Source organism: Medicago sativa, chromosome 3 (genome assembly GCF_051527215.1).
Source record: "Medicago sativa cultivar Bolivia chromosome 3, Bolivia_mono, whole genome shotgun sequence".
In the NCBI taxonomy this organism is placed as follows: domain Eukaryota; kingdom Viridiplantae; phylum Streptophyta; class Magnoliopsida; order Fabales; family Fabaceae; genus Medicago; species Medicago sativa.
In genome coordinates this window covers 49,327,581-49,352,058 of record NC_140751.1, presented here as the reverse complement: position 1 = coordinate 49,352,058, position 24,478 = coordinate 49,327,581, and the positions used below count along the sequence as shown (strand labels likewise).

General features: G+C 33.6%; 1 protein-coding gene and 1 pseudogene across 2 annotated transcripts; one reads left to right on the top strand and one right to left on the bottom strand.

Annotated features, from left to right (window-relative positions):
* The first annotated feature begins 2,641 nt into the window (after window positions 1-2,641).
* LOC146937940 (uncharacterized) overlaps window positions 2,642-24,478 on the top strand; it is a 29,038-nt pseudogene continuing 7,201 nt past the window's right edge.
* Window positions 18,075-23,333, bottom strand: LOC146937942 (uncharacterized). 2 transcript variants are annotated; one of them, XM_085752027.1, is made up of 3 exons: window positions 20,931-23,333; window positions 18,404-18,507; window positions 18,075-18,240 (listed from the first exon to the last, which is right to left on the bottom strand). In XM_085752027.1, the coding sequence occupies exons 1-2, from the start codon at window positions 23,147-23,149 to the stop codon at window positions 18,420-18,422; spliced, it is 2,307 nt and encodes a 768-aa protein (XP_085608153.1). In that variant the 5' UTR covers window positions 23,150-23,333; the 3' UTR covers window positions 18,075-18,240; window positions 18,404-18,419. The 2 variants fall into 2 exon arrangements, with proteins under 2 accessions (XP_085608153.1, XP_085608152.1); XM_085752026.1 differs by lacking the exons at window positions 18,075-18,240; window positions 18,404-18,507 and adding an exon at window positions 20,252-20,658 and having other exon boundaries at window positions 20,827-23,327.

Here is a 24,478-nt window from a genome sequence, read left to right as displayed (position 1 = left end):
AAAAGTTGCTTAATGTTGTTCTTTTGTTCAATTGATGTGGTTCGTTTGTGTTTGGATTATTTTGAAACAAATGAATTGTCGCATTTTTCGGCAAAAGGTGCTCCTCTAAATCAGTTAATTGATAATTTGAAGCTTCTATCTCTTTGATGATTGCAAGCTAAAAATGAATTTAACATTCGATTTTGATCTCCAGTGGACAATTCCTCTTTCGTGTTTGAGTTATGTTATTCTATGTTTTGTTGGTGTTCAATTCCTCATCTCCCAGTGATTTTGCCCTATCTCCTAGCTAGTTTTTGTTGTTCTTTGTTTTGTTGGTGTTCAGTTTTTTTGCAATAACTTTTAAATCTCCGCCTTCCACTCCTATAGGATTATCTTTAGAGTGTGTTTGAATAAGGTAATTGAGAAATTTTAGAGAATTTGGAATTCTAGGCAATTTAAATGATTCAATTAAATTACATTCCATTCTCAATTCTTTTGTTTGGATGGGGTAATAAAAAAATTCATTGTCATCATTTTTGGGCAACTTTTATAATTTTTAATTTTTTTGGGCCAGATTTAAAAATTGAAATTTGGGGTTAATTTGTAAATTTAAAAATTTTTGAGGTGTCAAATTATAATTTTGAAAATATTGAGGGGTCAATTTGAATTTTTTTGAAATTTATTGGGGTCAAATTGAAAATTTTGGAAAATTTGAGGACCAAAAGCAAAATTTGAAAAATTATAACAATGAAGAAATTTGAAATTCTTAGCTTTTAGGTGTCATTTGAAATTCTCTAAATTTGACTTGAACAAAATACTTCATGAATTCTCATAATTTTGAAAATTCTTCAAATTATTATCCAAACAATGGAATTCACGTATTTAAATTTCTCCAAAACATTATATTCCCTCAAAACATTCGACCGTCCAAACACACTCGTAATATTTATTTTCTCTGAGACACACAAGATTTATGAATCGTTTGTTTGTCAAAAAAAAAAAAGATCTACGAATCGTTTGTATTGTTTAGCTTAGTACACATACCTTGTGTGTATCTGGCATGTATAAATAAACTTCTCATGATGGTCAGCTTTTAATGTTAACTTCATTTCACTTAGCTAGTTTTTGAATGAATCAATGTTTCGTCAGTGAAGTGTTGCTTTGAATTCTTTTTCACCATTACTCAATATTCAAAATGAGTTTCAGTCTCACACCAAAAAAAACATAACCCATTTTCCACTGCATTTTATATTATCCTTTTACATTGTTCAAAATGCTGATAAAACAAGGACTTGATTAGATCTCCCCTAAATGAAAGTTGGACTTCAGACTTGTTTATCATTAAAGACCAATTGGTCACAAAGATCACCAGAAGTTTTTAATTAATTAACCTAAGGGGGTGTTTGTTTGGGAGATAAAAAGTATGTTCCTGGGAGCAAGGGAGTTAGAAAATATATTCCTTTATTTGGTAGAAGGAAACGAAATAATATTCCCATGAATAAATAATTCATAAGAATCTTATTAACCCGTGTACTCCCTGTTTTTAGTCCCGAGGGTAAGGGGCTGGAAACTTCTATTCTCAGGTATGAAATCTCCACGTTCACGATGAAAACCCACCCATACCTCTATTTTATCCGCACTTCTTCCCTCCAAATTTTCCCACGTTCTCCAAATTAATAGAAACCCACATATATAAATCCCTATTTGCGCTCTCTTTTTTCTCATCTGGATCTAGATCCATCCATAACAGGTTTGTGGTTTCTGTTTTTTTTCTTTATATAAAAAAATTCTCTATATTTATTCTTCTATTGTTTTTTACTCATTTAGTTGGAACCTATACAATTTAAAGATAGCAAGATTAAGTCTACATCCATAACAGGTTTGTGTTTTGTGGGATGCTTATTTTAGAGGGAGTATTAGGTGTTGTGTTTACGGTATAGATTCTAGCTGAGATAATAATTTCATCCAAACTATGATGTATTATGTTTTACTCATTTAGCTAGAGCGCATTATTGAATTGACTTATAATTGTTTTAAAAAAATGTATGATACAGTGTAAAGATATTACCAGCAAGTAAATAAGGCTTAATTACACTTTTGGTCCTCCCATTTGGACCAACTCACGAAAATGGTCCTACCTTTTTTAAATCGAACAAAATCGTCCTTAAACTATATGTTTTTTTTTTTGCAGTTTTAGTCCTGTCTCCCTATTTCCAACTCCAGAAATGCACAGAAATGACATTTTTAGTCCAACCACCTATGCTCAACCATGAAATAAACAAGGAATAAAACATGTGGTACAAGGAATCTACTTTATTCAGCACACTAACCTAATTTCCGAGACATGTTACATACCTGAAACATGTCTTAGAAATTAGGGTTTTTCTTGGTTTGTGTGCTGAACAAAGTAGATTCCTTGCACCCACATGATTTATTCCTTGTTTATTTCATGGTTGAGCATAGGTGGTTGGACTAAAACTGTCATTTACGTGCGTTTATGGAGTTGGAAATAGGGAAATAGGACTAAAATTGCAAAAAACATATAGTTTAGGGACGATTTTGTTCGATTTAAAAGAGGTAGGACCATTTTCGTGAGTTGGTCAAAATGCGAGGACCAAAAGTGTAATTAAGCCAATAAATAATTTATGTTTTGATCGTGGCTCATTTGATGGAAGCATGTGAACGGAAGAAAAAGATTATAACAATATCGATCATGCATTTGGAGATGTTGAATTTATTTACTTTGATGACAATGATGTTATGCTACTTTGCTTTAAGTAAGCGTTTAGCGAAAAAGGACATGGAATTGTTATGAAAGGAGTTTAGTAAGAGAAGTGCATTTTCAAAGAATTATTTACAGAAGTGATGTGGCTTGTATTGAGAATACAAGAATGGATGATAGGCCCGCTTTCCATAAATTGTATGAGATGTTGAAAGGTATTGATGGACTAGTTCCTACTCGACATATGTGTGTTGAGGAGTTAGTGGCCATGTTTTAACGCACATTTGCTCACCTTGTTAATAATAGAATGATTAGAAGGCAGTTTGTTAAGTCTTGTGAAACGATTAGTAGTCAATTCATGAATGTGTTACTAGCTCTAGTGAATTGTCACAAGGTGCTGTTATAACAACACCAACCGATTGTAGAGAACAATACCGATGAAAGATGGAAATACTTAAAGGTATAAGACCAAAGCCCATTATTTATATTTTTCCAATTAGTATGAGTTTTAATATTCAATTTAAAGTAGTAACATTCGTCATTATACCATTATATAGAATTGTTTAGGAGCTGATAAAAGTAGATTCATAACAAGAAAGGGTGAGATAGATACAAACGTGTTAGGGATGTGTTGGCGATTCCAGTTTCTATTGCAGCTTCTGAATCCGCGTTCAGTACTAGTGGTTATATTGTAAGCCCTCATCGAAGCTGACTTCATCCGATCACTTTAGAGGCTTTGATGTGTGCTAGAAGTTGGTTATGGAGTGCTGATAACACGAGTAAATTTTTTAATTTATTCATCTGAATAAGAATAATGTATTTGAATTAGTTACTAATTTTGTTTATATTAAAGATGCCATTGTTTAATTGTGTTTTATTGATAGGTAATTTTAATTCTAATTTGGGGAATGAAAATGCTATTTTACTCACTGAACTGGAGTCTGATGATGATGAAGGTATTCTCTTTAAAGTTTGTATTAAATTTGTGAAGTTAAATGTTTATATTCTAACTTTTATTTTTCAACATAGGTGAACCGGTGATAAGTGACTTTAGTTCGGTTGCAATCTCCCGTCTTGAAGATGATGATTTTTAGTTAACTTGTTCAATTGGAACTTTTGTTGTTTTGACTTTTGATGATTTGGAATCCTTTATTGTTTTGAATTTGTATTGGTTTTGAGTATGTATTGGTTTGAGAACTAATGATATTTAGGAAGAACTAGATGTAATGAGCTCTTTAGAAGCTTTTGTTGGGTTTGAATATGGATTGATAATGAATTGTAATTATATTTAGACAAATTTGCAGAGCTTCTAAGCTTGTTAGAAGCTTTTGTTTTAATTAGTTGCCACTGAAACAGGTTTAAACAAGTTTGCCACTGAAAAAACAGGCTTACTGTTCTCTAAAAAAAAAACAGGCATACTGTATTTTTATTTTTTTAATACACTTTTCGCGGGTAGGGATGGGTGCGGGGGCGGGGCTGGGTACCATCAAACGGGGCCGGGGCCGGGGCCGGGTGTGTTAAAACCCGCCCCGCCCCGCCCCGCCCCTTTGCCATGTCTAATAAGGGTTCAAAAACACAACATTTTAAAAGTTGAGGGGACACGAATGCATTTAAACATTTATTATATAGGACAAGATATGTTAGATGATCAAAAATAAAAAGACTTGGAAAAAGCAGTAAAATACAAGACTTGATGCTGCATATATTATTGATTCCTTTTGGCGTATTACATGTATGATTCCAGAATAGGATGCATATTATTCTATTATTGATCTTTTGGATACATAAATTGGCGTATTACGAAAGTATCACTACTACAATTTTGGCTTTTTATAGCAGTATTTTAATAGCGTTTCTACATAAATGCTATTATAAAGGCAACACAGAGACCTACCTTAGCACTTCTAGTTGAGCGCTATAATAGGCTACTAAAAAATTGGGTTATATAGCTCTTTTTAGAAAACGCTATTATAGGCTCCTGACCTTTTATAGCGGGGGCTTTCTTAGCGCTTGAGAAGCGCTATTAAGAGCCAAAATAAGTGCTATTAAAGGGGGTATTTTGTAGTAGTGTATAGTGTCTGATTGTTAGAAAAAATTAAATAGCTCCAAAACTACAAGACTTTGAATAGTTATAATATAATTTCTTTGAACCTCATGTTTTAAACTTGGTACCAAATTATTCAAAATTTATCATATTACGATTGGTAAATGTTTAATTGATGCTATTTTGTGGACAGCAATTATGTGAATCACCCTGTCATCATTTAAACCTTTTTTATATGACAAGGAAATTGCTATGAATACCGCATTGCAACTCATTTACTATATATCAAAACCATAATTTTGAACGTCATTAACCAAGTTTTTTCTAGTGTGAATAGCTTAAAATAATTTTGTCAATTTATTACATTCTTATTTAACCTGCAGATATATCTCTAATCTATTTGAAAATTTTTAAATAGGTCCTTAACTTAAAAATATGTAACCAAATCCCTAACCAATTTTATAATTTTCAATTAGGTAAACTACTTTTATTTTTCACCACTGAAATGACATGCATATTATATAGATACGTCAATGAACTAATCATCATATAATGTTAAGAATGTGATTATACAAGATTAATCGATTGAAACTGGTGCTCTGTCTCTGCTACCACAACATAGCGACAGTTAACTATCACAATGTATGTTGATGAATGACTATAATTTTATGATCACACGGCCGTAGATCTTGATGAATCTCAGTTACTCTACATGCAGCTCCTCAATATTTTCCTCACCAGTCATATGGTTAAGCTCTTCCTTTATTTCCTCATCAGCTTCTTGCTTTAGATCATCATGGTTAAACTCGGAAGCTAAATCATCATCATTTTCATCATCTTTATAACCAAGATCGGGTTGATCAACCATAGTCACAGAATTCGTTACCCTAACAAGGAACCGCGAATTGGTTCGTACGTACCGGTTCGCGGTACTTTTGCGAACCGGTTAGTCCAAATTCGTGTGGAATTCGCGGTGTTAAACTTCTAATTCTTGATATACACTTAACTTGCTGCGCAAGTTTCCTTTGCAGACCTAGGGTTCTTATTGTGTTCCTACTTTAGATTACAAAACCCTACATAGGAATTAGTTAGAGTTTGTTAGATTCTCTCTGTACTATATATAGAACTTTGTAACAAACTCATCATATTGATTCAATGAAATTCATAGTTTTCTCTCTCATTTCCCTTTTCTTCTTCTCCAAGTTTCAGTTTTCTTCATCTTCCACCATGGAAATGGTGAAGTTTATGATGGTATCAGAGCTTCTCTAAGCTCTGTTGCGCATCGTTTTCTCAACTCTGATCTTCGTTCCAGTTTCTTTTTTTCTTCCCTGTTTTTTCTTCTTTCTTTTTCACCATGGTTCGTGGTAATGCAAATGGTGGCGTTAATGGCGGTCCGTTGGTTGCACCGGTTCAGGATCTGTCGCAACAACCTGGTAACGTGTATTACGTTCATGCTTCTGATGGACCTTCCTCCGTCGCCATTACACCAAAGCTTAGCCATTCCAACTACCATTCTTGGGCGCGTTCTATACATAGAGCTCTTGGAGGGAAGAACAAGTTTGATTTTGTGGATGGTTCTATCCCTGTTCCAACTGAGTTTGATCCGAATTTCAAAGCTTGGAATCGTTGCAATATGCTAGTTCATTCTTGGATTATGAATTCTGTTGAGGATTCAATTGCACAAAGCATTGTTTTTCTGGAAAACGCCGTTGATGTTTGGAACGAGCTCAAAGAACGTTTCTCCCAAGGTGATTTCATTCGTATCTCTGAATTACAGTGTGAGATCTTCAGTTTGAAGCAAGATGCACGTTCTGTTACAAAATTTTTCACTGCTTTGAAAGTGTTGTGGGAAGAACTTGAAGCTTATCTTTATTCCCCTGTTTGTGCATGTCCTCATCGTTGCATGTGTCTCACTGGTGTGATGAATGCTAAACATCAACATGAGATCACGCGTTCCATTTGCTTTCTTACTGGTTTGAATGATTCCTTTGATTTGGTTCGTTCCCAGATTCTATTGATGAATCCTTTACCACCTATCAATAGGATTTTCTCCATGGTTATGCAACATGAGAGGCAGTTTAGATTTTCACTTCCTGTTGATGAGACAAAAATCTTGGTCAATTCAGTGGGTAAATCACAAGGAAGAGGACGTGGTAATGGTAACCCTAATGGTAATTTTCCTGGTCAGAAGCGTTCTTGTTCCTTTTGTGGAAGGGAAAACCACACTGTTGATACTTGCTATAGGAAACATGGTTTTCCTCCAAACTATGGAAAGAAGAATTCTGCAATGGTCAATAACTCTTCTCTGGAGATCAATGAAGAAAGGGAAGATTTGGATGACTCAAAGAGTTGCAAAGGAACTAGCAACTCAGAACCATCTTTTGGTATCACTAAGGAGCAATATGAGCAACTTGTCACTCTTCTTCAGTCTCATCAAGCTTCCACAAGCAAGGTGAATCATGTGACTTCAGGTATAACTAGAATCTCATATTCTTTGAATCATTCAAGTTTTGGAACTTGGATTGTTGACTCTGGTGCTAGTGATCATATATGCTCCTCCATCAATTTTTTTGATTCATATGCATCTATTATCCCTGTGCACATCAAACTACCAAATGGTAATATGGAAATAGCAAAGTTCTCTGGTACAGTCACTTTTTCACTAGGACTTGTTGCTAGAAATGTACTATATGTTGCAGAATTCAAATTGAATTTGTTATTTGTTCCTAAACTATGCATGGATAATAATTGCATAGTAACTTTTGATAATGATAAATGTTTTATACAGGACAAGAGCAATTTGAAGATGACTGGTTTGGGTGAATTGATTGAAGGATTGTACTTCCTCAACCTTAACCCACAAGTTCATCAACCTGTTATAGCTTCATCTCAAGCCAGCTTTTCCACCACTTTTCTACCTCAAGAAGCCCTGTGGCACTTTAGACTAGGGCATTTGTCTAATGATAGGTTGCTTAGCATGCAACAATCTTTTCCTTGTATTAAAGTTGATAGTCATTCAGTGTGTGATATCTGTCATTACTCTAGACATAAAAAGCTTCCTTTCAAGCTCAGTGTAAATAAAGCTAGTCATTGTTATGAACTAATTCATTTTGATATTTGGGGTCCAGTTTCTATTAGTTCAATTCATGGTCATAAGTATTTCATTACTGCTCTTGATGATTACAGTCGTTTCACATGGATCATGTTGTGTAAAACAAAATCTGAAGTTTCAAAATGTGTTCAAAATTTTATTCTTAACATAGAAACTCAATTTGACTGCAAAGTTAAAACTGTTAGAACTGATAATGGTCCAGAGTTTCTCATGCCTGAATTTTATTCTTCCAAAGGCATAAAACATCAAACTAGTTGTGTTGAAACTCCCCAACAAAATGGGAGAGTAGAAAGAAAACATCAGCATATCTTAAATGTTGCTAGAGCCTTGCTTTTTCAATCAAAACTCCCAAAAATTTTCTGGTCATACTCAGTTTTGCATGCCATTTACATCATTAACCGTATTCCAACTCCCTTATTGCAAAATAAGTCCCCTTATTTTCTTAGATATGGTCATGGTCCAGATTTAAATGCTTTCAAAGTGTTTGGTTGTCTCTGTTATGCTTCAACCTTACATAATCATAGAACAAAATTTGATTCTAGAGCTCAAAAATGTGTTTTCTTATGTTACAAGCAAGGTATTAAAGGTGCTGTTTTATATGATTTAAATCATAAAACCATTCTTGTCTCTAGAAATGTAACCTATCATGAACACATCTTACCTTACTCCACTCCTAATCAATTGTTTCAATGGCAATATCATTCTAAACACCCCATTACAGATGCCACTGAACATGTTCCATCTCAGCTTGAACCAACTGAACAAAACCAACCTGAAACCAACAAAGAGCCTGACCCAAACCTTTATGAACCAGATGTACACATAGATAACAACATTGCAGTTCAAAACCCAACACAAATTGAACCAGAACCACAACAGTTGAATATTACAAAATCAACTAGAATCCCACATAAACCTAACCACCTTTCAGACTATGTGTGCAATTATCATTCACTCAACAATATTTCTGCTTCCCACCAGAAATTTGCTTTGGCTATTACTGATGCTTCTGAACCAGCTAGTTACAAAGAAGCCAGTAAGCAAAAATGTTGGGTGAAGGCTATGAATTCTGAACTTAGTGCTTTAAATCAGAACAAAACTTGGATTTTTGTTGATACTCCACCAAATATAAAGCCCATAGGGAGCAAATGGGTTTATAAGATAAAGCACAAGTCAGATGGGACTATTGAGAGATATAAGGCAAGATTGGTTGCTAAGGGCTATACACAAGTTGAAGGGCTTGATTTCTTTGACACTTTCTCACCTGTAGCCAAGATAACAACTGTGAGAACTTTACTTGCCTTAGCATCCATAAATTCATGGCACCTCCATCAGTTGGATGTAAACAATGCTTTTCTTCATGGAGATTTAAATGAAGATTTTTACATGTCAGTTCCTCAAGGTGTTCATAGTCCCAAGCCTAATCAAGTATGTAAATTGTTAAAGTCTCTATACATCAAGCCAGTAGGAAATGGTATGAGAAGCTAACTGGTTTTCTGCTTCATCAAGGGTACAAACAGTCTGCATCAGATCATTCATTGTTCATTCTACATAATGATGCATGTTTTACTGCTTTATTAGTATATGTGGATGATGTCATATTAGCTGGAAATTCCATGATTGAGATAGATAGGATCAACATTGAACTTGATACTGAGTTTAAGATCAAGGATCTTGGAAAGTTGAAATATTTTTTAGGCATTGAAGTTGCTCATTCCAAGACAGGCATAAGCATATGTCAGAGGAAATATTGTCTTGATCTATTAAAGAACACTGGGTTACTTGGTGCCAAACCTGCTATAACTCCTCTTGATCCTTCTATCAAGCTTCATCAAGACAGTTCACCACCTCATAATGATATTCTCAGTTATAGGAGACTTGTGGGAAAACTATTGTACCTTACAACTACTAGACCTGATATAGCCTTTGTGGTTCAACAATTGAGTCAATTTCTCAATGCTCCAACTCTTACGCATTATGATACTGCATGCAGAGTAGTAAAATACCTCAAAGGGAATCATGGCCAAGGCTTACTATTCAGAAGAGATTCCAAACTTCAGTTACTTGGATTTACTGATGCAGATTGGGCAGGATGTGTAGACAGTAGAAGGTCCACATCAGGTTATTGTTTCTTTCTTGGTTCCTCCTTAATCTCATGGAGAGCAAAGAAACAGCATACCATTGCAAGGAGTTCATCAGAGGCAGAATATAGAGCTCTTTCTTTTGCAAGTTGTGAACTACAGTGGCTTCTCTACTTGTTGCAAGACTTAAAAGTTAAATGTGACAAGCTTCCAGCTCTCTATTGTGACAATCAAAGCGCCATACACATAGCCAAGAATCCAGTATTCCATGAAAGGACAAAGCATTTGGAGATAGATTGCCATTTTGTCAGAGAAAAGATTCAACAAAACATCTTCAAGTTGCTTCCTGTCAAGTCTCATTCACAGCTTGCAGACTTTTTCACCAAACCCCTACCATCTAAGAGCTTTCATTCATTTTTGCCCAAGCTTAACATGATTGATTTATACCATGCTAAGCTTGAGGGGGGATGTTAAACTTCTAATTCCTGATATACACTTAACTTGCTGCGCAAGTTTCCTTTGCAGACCTAGGGTTCTTATTGTGTTCCTACTTTAGATTACAAAACCGTAGATAGGAATTAGTTAGAGTTTGTTAGATTCTCTCTGTACTATATATAGAACTTTGTAACAAACTCATAATATTGATTCAATGAAATTCATAGTTTTCTCTCTCTTTTCCCTTTTCTTCTTCTCCAAGTTTCAGTTTTCTTCATCTTCCACCATGGAAATGGTGAAGTTTATGACGCGGAAAACAGCGTACCAGCAAGATTGAAGAGAGATCCCGTAAAAAATCTCAGTTTTTTTCATTTTACAGATTTGAACCCCAAATTAGGGTGAAGGAAAGGGTGAATTTGATGCTCAGTTTCACCCTTTATGTGATTAATTGCAAGTTGGTAGTGAGAATTAGTGGAGAAAGAAAAACTGAAAAGAGATGAAACAAGAAGATGAACAGTGCAATTCTTTTTTCACAGAGAAGAAGATAACGGGTCAAGAAAGAGAAAGATTTATTTTTTTTATTTAAAAAAAAAATAAAAAATTTGGGTTCAATTAAGTATCATTACTATTCACCTAAACAAAAACCACGTTTACACCTTCTCAGTTTACAAGGAAGCCTTTCACTAGTCACAACAAGTCAAGAACTATTTCTTATTTAATTTAACTACATTTCTTCATAAAAAAATTAATTTAACTACATGTGGATTGGTAAAAAAAAAAACATTTCGTATGGTTCTTTAATTTTTATTAATGAAATTAATATTTTCTAATATATTTTTAAAACTAATTAGTTTTATTAATTTACCATATTCAATGTTTACCTGAACGTACCAAATAGCGAACCGGCTCTGCGCGTACCGAATTCTTTGACAGTTGGCGTACCGCGTACCCGAATTCGTACCACGTACCAAAGAGAACCGCGAATTGTGTGACTATGTGATCAACACTGAGGTGTGCATCGCAGAGGTGCATATTCTCAGCATCGGCATCCGCATGAATCATATGGACAAAACTAACTTCACTTTCCACGGTAAATAACTGCATGATGGCCAATCATGCAATTATTCAGCCTGTTATAATTGGATCAAGTCAACAATAGTGTAGAGGAGGTGAACAAAAGTGGTGAATCAGAATGGTTAAAATAGCAGAACCAACTATGATATTAAACATCTATGGAGCTAACAGAAGCGAGAATGTTCAAGAAAACAACTTTCACATTATGAAATTGCCCGCTCCAAAGATCTTGAGCCACAGCCGTCAAATGAAGTCTCTCCACAAATATTTAGACGTAACAACATATATTTTCTTGAGTTGTTGACCATTAAGTTTTTATTTCAGTTGTTTTGTTCTTTTGGCGATGCTAGTTTTATTTCAATAAACAAGAATGAAGGTTATTATAATGAAATCCTTGATTTTAATGGTCAGTGTTGCATCTTTTTTTTTTTTTTTTTGAAGAAATGGTCAGTGTTGCATCTAACTTGGGTTTTAGTCCTTGTTATCTATAAGTTATAACAGCTTCAATATATAGCAAAAACTAGCACACAACTATTACAAGCTTCACATGAATATCCCAACATCGGAAATTGTCTCCCTATTCATCGATTGCTATTATGTGATTTACATGGCCCCCAAAATTGGCAACTTATTCCATTGAGACGCGCTAGGATATAGTATTACCCTAAAGAAGTGGCTGATTTTTTCTCAGTTGTGTTGGTTGGTGGAATGGGACTCTACAGCATGCCACTTTGTGGAAGTAAAATCAATTCTACTTGAGAGGAACCAAAATTGTTAAAATCAATTTTAGAACTCCAGATTCAATTCCGGATGCTCCAAATGTGGAATCCACAATAGGCTTAATGTGTTTGAACATGTTTAAATGATTTTTGTCCTTTTGTTTTAGTTCTGAAAGATCAAAATATAGGTTTACTAGGGTGCTTTAGCAAAGCTGATTATTTGCATATTTTCGTCGCATCTTTTGCTATAATCTTACATGGACTTGTCAAATCAGCATCAAAATGGCCAAGTATTTTTAATGAGATGGTCAGAAAACTAAATATAAAGACAACGGCGTATAAACTTTATGACTTGAGGGACCAATCTATCACATTTGAAGTTATTATGTCTCATTTATTTGAATTATTAGAAGGCATATTGCCCTCATCTAACATGGTCCTTATTCCCTTTAGTTGTTGAAAATATAGTGCTACCTACAAGATAAAGAAGATAATTGGAGCAGCATCAGCACATTGAGAAAGGAACTCTTTCAACCAATTTAAGCTCTCCTTCTTTTATCTTCTAGATTGCACTGTAATTCTATCCATACTAGATTGCACTGTAATTCTCTGGTTCATACTGTATTGTTACAATAAATCAATAGCGAAACAGTGAGGGTTGCAATTCTATCTCTATTATTTACTTGACTCATTGCACAAATTTAAACTAGACTATTCAGTCATTTCGGATCGACATTATGATCTTCTTTTCATCCACAACCATCAATTGCAATCTCTTTTGCTATGTTTCTGCCATGTATTATTCTTGTACCAAGTTCGTGTTAATTTGAATGGCTTATATACCATAGACTTAAATAAATGAGTTAATTATGCCTCACAAAGTCACTGATCATTGAGAGAAACTGTATAATGAAGTTCCACTTTCTCTACAAAAACCAATTAAATTAGCAACACTTTCTTCATAACAACCAAGGGGGAATTGCATAATGAAGTTCCCATATGCTTGCCTTAGTCAATAACGTGAAGGAATCTGCCTCAGTTGAGTAAATGGCTCGTGTCTTGATATCTGATTCAACCAAAGATTCTAGCAATCATGGAACAGAATACTGGATAAGAAAGTATGCGTAAAACATTCAAATGGGGTTTCAAACAGGACTTGGAAATTTTAGAATTTCTTAATTTGAAACCTCATGTTTTAAAGTTGGTGTCAAATTATTTGAAACTTTTGTGGACAGCAATTCTGTTATTATTTGAACCTTTTTGATATGACAAAGGAAATTGTTATGAGTATATATGCCGTACAGATTAACGATAAGCATAAAATCTATGAAGTAATACAAATTTCTTTAAAATTAACGAAGTAATACAAATTTGTTCCTAAGAAATTTAATTCTGCTAGACTATAATCAAGCACATGTTAACTTTACCATTATAACCCCTCAAAAAAATAAAAAATAAAAACTTTTTTTTTTTGGTAGATAGACGAAATGGCAAAGCCATTATAAACTCACACACACAGGTGGAGGTACCGGGGTTCGAACCCCGATCACGGTATCTGGCCTAACAATTTCGGCATTTTTCCAGTTGAGCTAGGACTTGCGGATAAAAAAATAAAAACTTTACCAGTATAATAACATTTTTTGGTGACGTGAATTTTATTATTTATGTCACGCAATCAAACATTGGAAAGTTCACTACTTTGGTTTGCATAGCAGAGAAAATAAAAGTGATTATAAAGTGATTATAAAGGGGTGTGGTTATCATGCATAAGCCATAACTTATGCACCATGCATAAGTCCTGCATAAGTCCAGCTCATTAACACCTAGCCCAACAAAATTGCTTTCTACACCCCAGAAAATACCAAAAGCGTAACAACAAAACAAAACAAACTTTCATCTAAATCTTCATAAGCGTATCGACCTGAAAGTGAAAGTTGATTCCTGTGTCTAGTTTAACCTGTAACCACTAAAAGCCTGCAAACAGGCCTTCGCTGTTTTAATTATGTGTTGAAGCAATAGATCAGACTCTAGCACTTGCATATACACATTTATGCTCTATACTTTTTCACCTTCGGAACACAGATTATTTATTTCTTTTACTTATTCAACACAGTTAGATGTTAATTCTACAAGTCATGAGTGAAAATTTGCCTTCAAAAGCACAAAGGGTTGTGCTTAATGCAACTCATGCACCATTATTATAAAAAAAAAAAAAGCACAAAGGTCATTGTTTTAAGTTTGCCAACAAGATAATTTATAAGCATCAGGGACAAGTAGGAAGTAAGACCTACTAACCTTGTGCCATGGGTGAGCTTTAATCTGTGGAAACTTAAATTCACTATAATTTGGATTCATGCACTTTATTTCTTCTCTGGTAGGTGTTCCCAAGATCTATAGTACATAATTACACTCAGATTGTAGATCCAAAAACCAATATAAAGGAATTGATAGTCATGGATTACTGAAACCATAAGTATGGTTTAATGGTTTTGATAGTCATGTATGTGAAACCAAGATAATTGTGTAATGGTTTTTAATGAAATTATTATTGCTAGATGGTTTTGAATAATGATTAAGATGTTATACACTGAAATTATTACTGAAACCATAATTATGGTTTAATGGTTTTGATAGTCTTCTATGAGAAACCAAAATAATTGTCTAATGGTTTTGCTATGGGTATGGTTTCTGTGAGTTGTACTCCAAAACCATTTTGCTGTGGAAATGGTTTATGTGAGTTGTACTCCAAAACCATTATATATATTTAATGGTTTTCATTGATCCAGCAGGGTGCATATGACAATCAAAAATAAAAAACATATGGAATTTTCTAACCATAACAGAACATTTTCAAAACCATCAGATTCAGGCACCAACTTTGAATTCTTAGCAACAAAATCACAATTCTCTGAAAAATTCCCAATTTGATTTCGACATTTTCTCATGAACAAAATCAGTGTCGATTTCTGGCCACAAATCGACACTGATTCATACTACAAACCAAAAAAGTCATTCACCATTCCAAATCGGCTCCCTCACAATCAACAAGTCTGAAGCTCAACCTCCATCAATACAAATTGAATCGAACAACAACTCAACAATAACAAACCAGAATCGGTGAAGGAGAAGAGGTTCGGATTCGCGGATACAGGGAGAAGAAGAAAGATGAAACTAAAGCATCAACAACACACCGCATCCTCAAACGTAATCGCAGTTGTTTTGTGAAGCATCCTCAAGATTATAACACGTGTCCCTGATCTGAAGGTTGTGATAAGTTTATGCATAGTGCATAAGGAAAGGACTTATGCACCATAACTTTTGCCGTCATGAAGTACTGATACAATCATGAACAGTGAACACAACACATACACTATCAGGTAAACATCGACAATAAAATATGAAAAATAAAAGTGATTAAATTAAATATACTTATATGTATCATGTAATTTTGTTGGACACCAAACACATCTTCAATCTAAAATTTCAACCAATCTAACTTCCAATAGTTTTTTTTTTTTTTTCTGTGTAAGCCCTAATCGGATCATAACTCTTGATAGGTTTTTTTTTAAATGTGAGCAATTTTGCGGGGATTATTGAGCAACAAATTAGAGTGTTAGATGAATTTTCATGTGAGGCAATTTTAGAGTCCATACTAAATATTTTTGGTTTAAATTTTATTTTGACATGTACATGAACATAATCGATTTCATTTACTATTTCAGTATTTCTAGTTGAATTTTATTTTTAAATAATTTCTTTATTAGTTTTAATTTAAAAATGGTCAAATATGAGATATTTTTATTAAGTAAAATAAAAATTGAAGTCTATAAAATTGTCTTAGTGGACGGACCTATTTTGAGTCGCATATAGGAGTGATTCTTGTTTTATTATATAAAGACAAGATATATTTGATTATCAGAAAGCTAATAAAAAACTTCAAAAAAGAGGACTTGGAAATTTTTGTGGACGACTTCAGTTAGATTCGAAGAAGTTTTCAACACAAGAAGAGTTGTGTTGTGTCTTTTTTAAACAAATTTGACAAAAGTTTATTAAGATATTTGAGAAAATTAGCATGGTTCAAATAGAAGATTAGTTGCATTCAATCAATTGTAAATGGATATTGCAAGGCGTTTCAAGTCCTTAACTATATATCAAAACCACAATTTCGAACGTAATTAGCCACGATTTTTATGGTGTATATTTGAATAACTTAAAATAGTCTTGACACTTCACTACATTTATTAATTATCCACTAAACTCCATTAACAAAATATTTAAAAAGTGTCAACAATTTAAAGTATTTTACAGATGGTTGTGATTGAAATGATATATAGCCCATGCTGATACAAATGGGATTCTGATTGCCATAGAAAAGAAATAGCTTCAAACAAAATGCCTTTGTAAAATTAATGAAGACTTAAATTTAAAGAATTTATATGAACCTCATATTTTAAAATTTTGTCTTGAAGTGACCATTATTGATTTCTAAGTGACTTCTCTTGTAAATTTGGCGTATGAAAGAAGCAAGAAAAAATAGGAAATATCCAAACAAGAAGACTTGGAAAAATGACTAGGAAAACTTAAAATATTTTCTTTTGAAATATTTATATAATTAAAGAGTTGTTGAAAAGAAATTATGAAAATCTTTTTCCATTTTTGTTTTTATTGAGAATATGTTAACTAGCAATAGTGATTGACTTCAGGACTCATTTAGAGGTCATAATAAGAGATATGATATGATAGATTTAAGAATGAGGAAGAAACTTTCAAGCTTCTATAAATGTTTCTTTTATTAATTTCTTGAAATAGTAATTGTGGATGTGCAGTAGTTGTCATCTCTTGTTGTTAATTTAAGTTATAAGATTGTACATGTATCATCAATATGTAAACTAGTTTATCTTGGACAAATCATCCTAATTATTGTAGCAAGTTTTAGTTTAACTTAGATATGACTGTATATGGCTTCGCGATCTAGGCGAATTCAGGTCGAAAGTGGCTTCGCGATCTTGGACATTGTTTCTTGGACGCCCTTTCCCTCGGATGATTTCATGTTTAATACTGTCTTGTGCAATGACTTATCTTTGACAGGATATCAAAAAAAAATATCGAAGTAAGTTCTAGTTTATTTTTCTGTGTTTTACCAAAGAAAACTCATCAGCTCATATCATTAAGAAAAAATATTGATTACAATGAGGTAAACTCATCAACAATTCTTTGTTTGGAGATTAATTTACGAAGTCCATGGATCTTTCTCATTGCAAAGCGTTGGTTCATGAGAAGAGTCCGAGGATCGTCGCATTAAGACTCTTACAAACCACTATTTGAAGGCTAGACATGCTTTTGTGGAATGTGTTGAAAAAAAGGTAGTTACATTCATTTTAGTTAGTCACTGTATAAGGTAGAAGGTGGATATATTTTGTAACCAACTTGTTCATCTGTACCATTCTCATAGTTTCTAATACAACATTTTCTTAAGCTTTTATCTCTCTCTTCTCTGATATCATTATTCTCAATAGAAAGTGATTACAATTTGTGAAGTAAAATTGGCCATAGTTGAATTATTAAAGTGAGAGTCTATTTATTAGTGTTTGAATATGATGATGTAGAAATATTGGAATATGAAATTAAGAAGCAAGAAAGAAAGAGAAAAAAAAAAAAAAAAAAAAAAAAGAGAAACATCCAAACAAAGAAGACTTAGAAAATGCGGGGAAGAATTCAGTATTTTCTTATAGAGGCTTTGTTTTCTTTCTTTTTGCTTTTGTAATGCAAATAAAATATAATATGGCATCTAGCTATAATGTAAATTGAAAGCAGCAAAGTTTCTACGCAAACTCTTATTCTGCAACTAGCTGCATAAACCGATACATAAACTATTAAAAAGAAGAGAGATACATAATTTTGTGAGGGAGATACATGATGTGAGGACAAGCCCCAAGAACAGTTGACAAAATGAATGCAACCATTTCATGACTTGTGTAAAAAGCTTTTCAACAGTGTCTTCTCTAACTTATTGATATCACAATATTGACTTTGTTTGCAAAATTATATCCAAGATCTGTCACAGCCATAATCACCTGATAAATATGAAGCAAATGACATGGATATAAGTTAAATGGAATTATATAATAAAACAAAAATAGTCTATAAAATGATCAATAAAACTTGACATCTGTTCAGTTATGAATAACAAAATACTCTATAGTCTAATCAATGAAATTGTGAGGTAGGTTTACTAACCTTAACTAACAGCAGCTCAGTTTCTGCGAAAGCTATTTAACTTTAGGATCAAAGTAACATAGAGCTTGTCGCCCACTCTATCAATAAACCGAAAGCATGCATGCCTCATTTTCTAATAAGAAACAAAGAACCACAAATCCCCCAGAAACCTGCTGCAAATCCCACTCCCATGCCTAAATACAACGTCTCTCTTATAGATTCATCATCTTCATTCTCTGCAAATCAGGTTTTCAATATTTGGAACTTGTCAAACCTGTCAAATGCTGTCAATACTGCTGTTACTGAAGGTCTGAACAGCAGCGCTGCTATTTTTTCTCTGTTACAGGTTCTGTCCGCGGAAGAATCAGCCTTATTTGCAACTATTTTATGGAGCGTATGGAAACAGCGGAACAACAAGATTTGGAATGACGTCACAGATGCGCAAAACTTCGTCTTGGAGAGAGCATCTTCTTTGTTGTATGAGTGGAATGCAGCTCGAAATGCAAGGCTGAACAGCAATGTTGTTAACAGAAATGGTGAGCACTCGCAATCAGCAAGGGTGGTCAAATGGAGTAAGCCGAATAGAGGTCGTATGAAATGTAATATTGATGCATCTTTTCCTAATAATGAGAACCGAATTGGAATAGGCATTTGCATTCGGGATGATGAAGGTGCGTTTGTGATTGCAAGGAAAGAATGTTTAACTCCAAAGTGTGATGTGCATGTTGGTGAAGCATTGGGTTTGTTGACAGCTCTTCAATGGGTGCATGAGTTACAGTTAGGGCCTATAGAGTTCGAACTTGATTCCAAAAAAGTGGTTGATAGCTTTGGAGCTAATAGACATGATTCGACGGAATTTGGAGCTATTATTAATGATTGTAAAATCTTGTTTGATCATTTATATGAAAACTCTAGTGTAGAGTTTGTTCGGAGACAAGCAAATGGGGTTGCCCATGAATTAGCAAAGGCGGCCACATTATCGGCTAGTTTCCATATTATGGTTACGCCACCACATTGTATTGAACACATTTTAATTAATGATATGCTATAAGTTTTCCCCTTTCAAAAAAAAAAGCTCATACTGTAGCACATCAAGAGGAGCGGAATTTAGTGAATACTAAAAACAATTGCAGATACTTCGTTATCGAAGATGTAGGCACAATATTGAAAACCTGATTTGCTGCTGTGTTATGGTCTGTTATCTAATGGTTGGTGGTTAGAGTTTTGTGGATTGTTGTGTCTTTTCGGTTTAAAAACAAATAAATAATATAAGTTTCACTTGAGCTTCCCTTTTGCTTTTGGCTTTAAAATTCTGCAGCAACAATGACAGTAACATATGGTCTCATCTCATATAGCTCTGAATTGATTATATCAATGCTCTGTTTGGAAGATTATATCAATGACAAATCACCTTTCTAATTAATTTTTCTCTTCATTTTTCGTATAAAGAGGGAAGAAGTGGAATTGTCAGTTATAAACATGGAAGCGGAGCATATGAAAGAGCCATTATAAACCTATATGTAAGATTGTCTAAAATCACAACATTTGGTACAATAATAGTTAACATTTGGAACAGCTGACAACATGAATCCATTCATTCCCTAACTTGTATAAGAACATTACAACAGCTTTACAGTCATGTATGATCTCATCTCGTCTCATAAAACAGTTGACAATATTTGCTCTGTTTGGAAAATTATATCCACGATTTGCGGAAAAATGCAGAATCTTCTATATTAATAATCACCTGATAAAGATTGAAAGCCGTTGAAAAGGATCAACTATTCTTTGTTTGGATATTTCTCATTACAAACCACTATTTGCTGCTAGACATGAAAAGTATAAGGAAATAATTACAATTTGTGAATAAAAAGTAGCCATATTTGATTGATTAAAGTGAAAAACATCCAAACAAGGAGACTAAGAAAAGGCAGGGAAGACTTGGAATTGTAACGTTTACTAATTTTTTTCTTTTGCTCTTTCCTTTTGTAATGAAAATCAAATTTCATATGAAGTTTAGCTATAATGTAAAATTGGAAGTAGCAAACTTTTTACACAAACTCTTATTCTGCAACGATCTGCGTAAACTAATATAGAGAGATAATAAAAAGAATAGATATACATAACATGAGCAACATTAAAGAGGACAAGCCCCGAGAACAGTAGTCCAGTCGCATATGACTTCATCTGATACGGCTCTTAATTGCTGGCATTGAAAATTATATCCACAATTACATTAACATTAATAGTGCCCGATCTGTAACATGCATAATCACCTGATAAAATATGAAGCAAACAAGATGGATATAATTTATGCATAGAATATAAACAAAAATAAACAAAATACTCTATAGTCTGATCAATCAAACATGTCATAGATAAATCATGAATAAAACAAAATACTCTATAGTTTGATCAATTTAACTTAAAGAATGTTCACTAACCTTTACTATCAGGAGTTGAATTTCAGTGAAAGCTATTTAACTTTACCATCAAAGTTACATAGAGCATGTTACCCACTCCATATATAAACCGAAAGTATGCATGCCTCCATTTCCTGATAAGAAACAAAGAACCACAAATCCCCCAGAAACCTGCTGCAAATCCCACTCCCATGCCTAAATACAACGACTCTCTTATAGATTCATCATCTTCATTCTCTGCATTTCCAGGATTTTCTTCTTCCGTGGTACAGTTATTAAGAGGAGCTCCACATAGTTTAGGATTGTCAATGTAGTTCGAAGCATTAAAACTTTGAAGCTGTGTTCCGATCGGGATTCTTCCGTCAAAATTATTACATGATAAATTCAAATAATCCAGAAAGGTTAAGAGAGACATGCCCTGAGGAATTTCACCAAAAAACTTGTTATTAGAGAGGTCGAGAGATTCCATATGTATCATTCCTCCAATTGTCTTTGGTAGTTTTCCATGAAAATTATTGAAAGATAAGTTTAATGTTTGAAGTTGAACAAGTCGAAACAATTCCGATGGCACTTCTCCAGACAAGCTATTTGCTGAAAGGTCAATAGTTCGCCTTTCTGGTTGGATTTTAGAAACGTAATGTTGACCTTTTGTAAACAACTCAATTGTGATAGTGAACAGATAAGTTTCATGATTAGTAACCATATCAGTCAAGTTGTAGACACACTTTGGCATAGAACCAGAAAGTTTGTTATGTGCAAGGTCTAAGTAAATCAAATGAGAGAGATTGAATAGTTGTTGTGGAATAGTCCCTTCAAATTGATTGCCTCTCAATATGACCACTACTAAGTTTTGTGACATCTCTACTGGTATGGTTCCAGAAAATTCATTTTCTCCCAAGTTCATGGTCTGCAAATGTTTCAAGTTAGAGATGTACAATGGAAGTTCCCCAGACAGCTTATTTTTCCACAGGTTCATGACTGCCAGTCCTTCCAAGTTCTTCCAACTATGAGGGATTGATCCTGAGAAGCAGTTGTAAGACAAATCAACATAACTAGCCTTTGGTGATATGTGTGGGAGTCCTCCTGTGAAATTATTGTGATCCAACAATAAGGAGGAACAATTTAGTGTTAGGTTAGATATGTCTTCAACAATCGAATTGTTTGACAAAATAAGTTCATCAGATATTCTTTCTATAAGGCTCGAGAACTTCTTTCTATCTACCAACGAAATTCCCGAGCTCGATAAGTCGAGATATTGCAGTGACTTTTGCGTATATATCCAAGATGGAAAGTTTGGGCCTTGATTTGTATTTGCCAATGACAGATGAGAGAGTTGAAAAGGAGGAACCCAATCCAAATCAAATTGGAAAACAAAATTTGAATTACTCAAGTCTAGAAAATCTAAACTAGAGAGTTTGGAAAAATTTAAATTTGAAACTTCACCAGAGAAATTATTAGAACCAATAGATAAGAAATTTAAGGATGAGAGGTTTCCTATTCCATCTGGAATTGATCCTTGTAGTTGGTTATTAGAGAGATCAAGGTGTCTCATATTCTGAAGGTTTAGCATGCTTGAAGGTATCTCACCATATATATTGTTTTCTGAAAGGTCAAGATAAGTGAGATCTTTGGTGAGATTAAAAAACCCATCAGGTAAATGAGAGGTGAGGTTGTTCCAAGAAAGATCAAGAGTTACAATTGAAGACAAATTCAAATACTCAACAGATGGGAAGTTGTTCAGGTTACATTCCCACAACTGTAACTCTAATAGTGAAGGAAGCGTGCTCACTATTTGAAGCCAATTTGTTTCCTTATGAAGATCAATCCAACTAAGGTTGAGATATTTTAAGGAAGAAAGTGGAGAAAGCCAATCAAGATTATTCATGTGCAGAATAAGATAGTTGTGGGATAAGTCAAGGTATACAAGTTTTGATGAATGTGTGATGTTGTGTTGAATGGATGGAATTCTTATTACATCAAATTCATTCAAGCTCAAATCCAAATAACTAAGAAACTCAATTTCTAGAATACAAAGATTCATCTCACCTTTCAAAACTTTGCTTACATCTTCAAAATATTGTGCTTTGAGATCAATTTCTGTAACTCTACCAGTAATGTTGTCACAGTGGACTCCTTCCCAAGAACAACAATCTTTTTCATTCGACCACGATGAAATCATACCAAAACTATCATTGACTCCCTGTTTGAAGGTTAACAGTGTCTCTTGATCTTTCTCATTGCATCGAACCAATGTGTGATTGCTGCACATGCTTTTGTGGAATGTGGTTATTGATAAAAGTATAAGCAAAATAAGTGAAAATTGTGTAGTAAGAATGGTCATCATGAATAATTGTTTGAGAATATCAGAAAAGAAGATCTAATTCAAGTTGGATTATGATTTGTTATGAGATTTTAATGTGGTTATATAAGATGCTAGGTCCTTGGAAAACTTGAACAAAGGATAAATTGGAAAAAGATTGATAAGAAAGTATGTGGACAACATTCAAATGGGGTCTAATTGTTAGAAGAAATGAAATAGCTCCAAAACTATAAGACTTTGAATAGGCAGGAAAGACTTGGAATAATATATTTTCTTTGAACCTCATGTTTTCAACTTGGTGCCAAATTATTCAAAACTTATCATATTACGATCACGATTGATAAATGTTTAATTGATACTATTTTGTGGACAACAATTATGTGGATCACCCTGTCATCATTTGAGCCTTTTTGATATGACAAAGGAAATTGCTATGAATACCGCATAGATTTGGCAAAATTAAAATTAACAAAGTAATACAAATTGAAATTTGTTTTGTTGTTAACCCTCTGATTTATAAGGAAAATGGACACAAGTTACCCGGACTTTAAACTTGGTTTTCCTAAAGGATTTGTTTTAGAGAGAGCTCATTAACCACTTGAGTCCGACCGCTTGGTTAATACAAATTGAATATGATATAAATTTTAAGTGAAAATGATTGTACTAGACTATAAGCAACCTCTAATAAACCCTGACATGAAATGTGTTTCCCTAAACTATTTGAGAATTTTTATGTAAGTCCTTAACTAAAAAATATGTGACCAGATCTCTAAACTATTTTATAATTTTCAATTAGGTGTTTCTGTTAAATTACGGTTATTTATCAACACTGAAATGAATTGCATATTATATACATTATACATACGTTCCGAGCTAATCATCCTTTAAAGTAAAAAAAGAAAAAGAAAAGAAAAAAAGCGGTTATTTAGTCTAAATGAAAAGGTGCAAGATGCTAAAATATAAATTATTTAATATAATTATTTAATATAAACATAAATTAGTTGTTCAGGTATTTTTATTGGTGTCCGGGATATAAACTTTTGGTGGTGTCCGGGATATATTTTGGTGGTGTCCGGGATATAAATTTTTGGTGGTGTCCGGGATATAAACATAAATTAGTTGTTCAGGTAATCTTTTGGTGGTGTCCGGGATTCATTTTTATTTGGTGGTGTCCGGGATTCGAACCCCGGACCTTGCATATATTATGCATTGTCCTTACCATTTGAGCTAAGCTCACGGGGACAGTTGTTCAATATTTAATATAATATTTAGAATACTAGTTCGTCAAATAATGATCATATATAAATCAAGGGGAAATTTACAACTTTAATTGTTAATATAGTAAATAAAAAT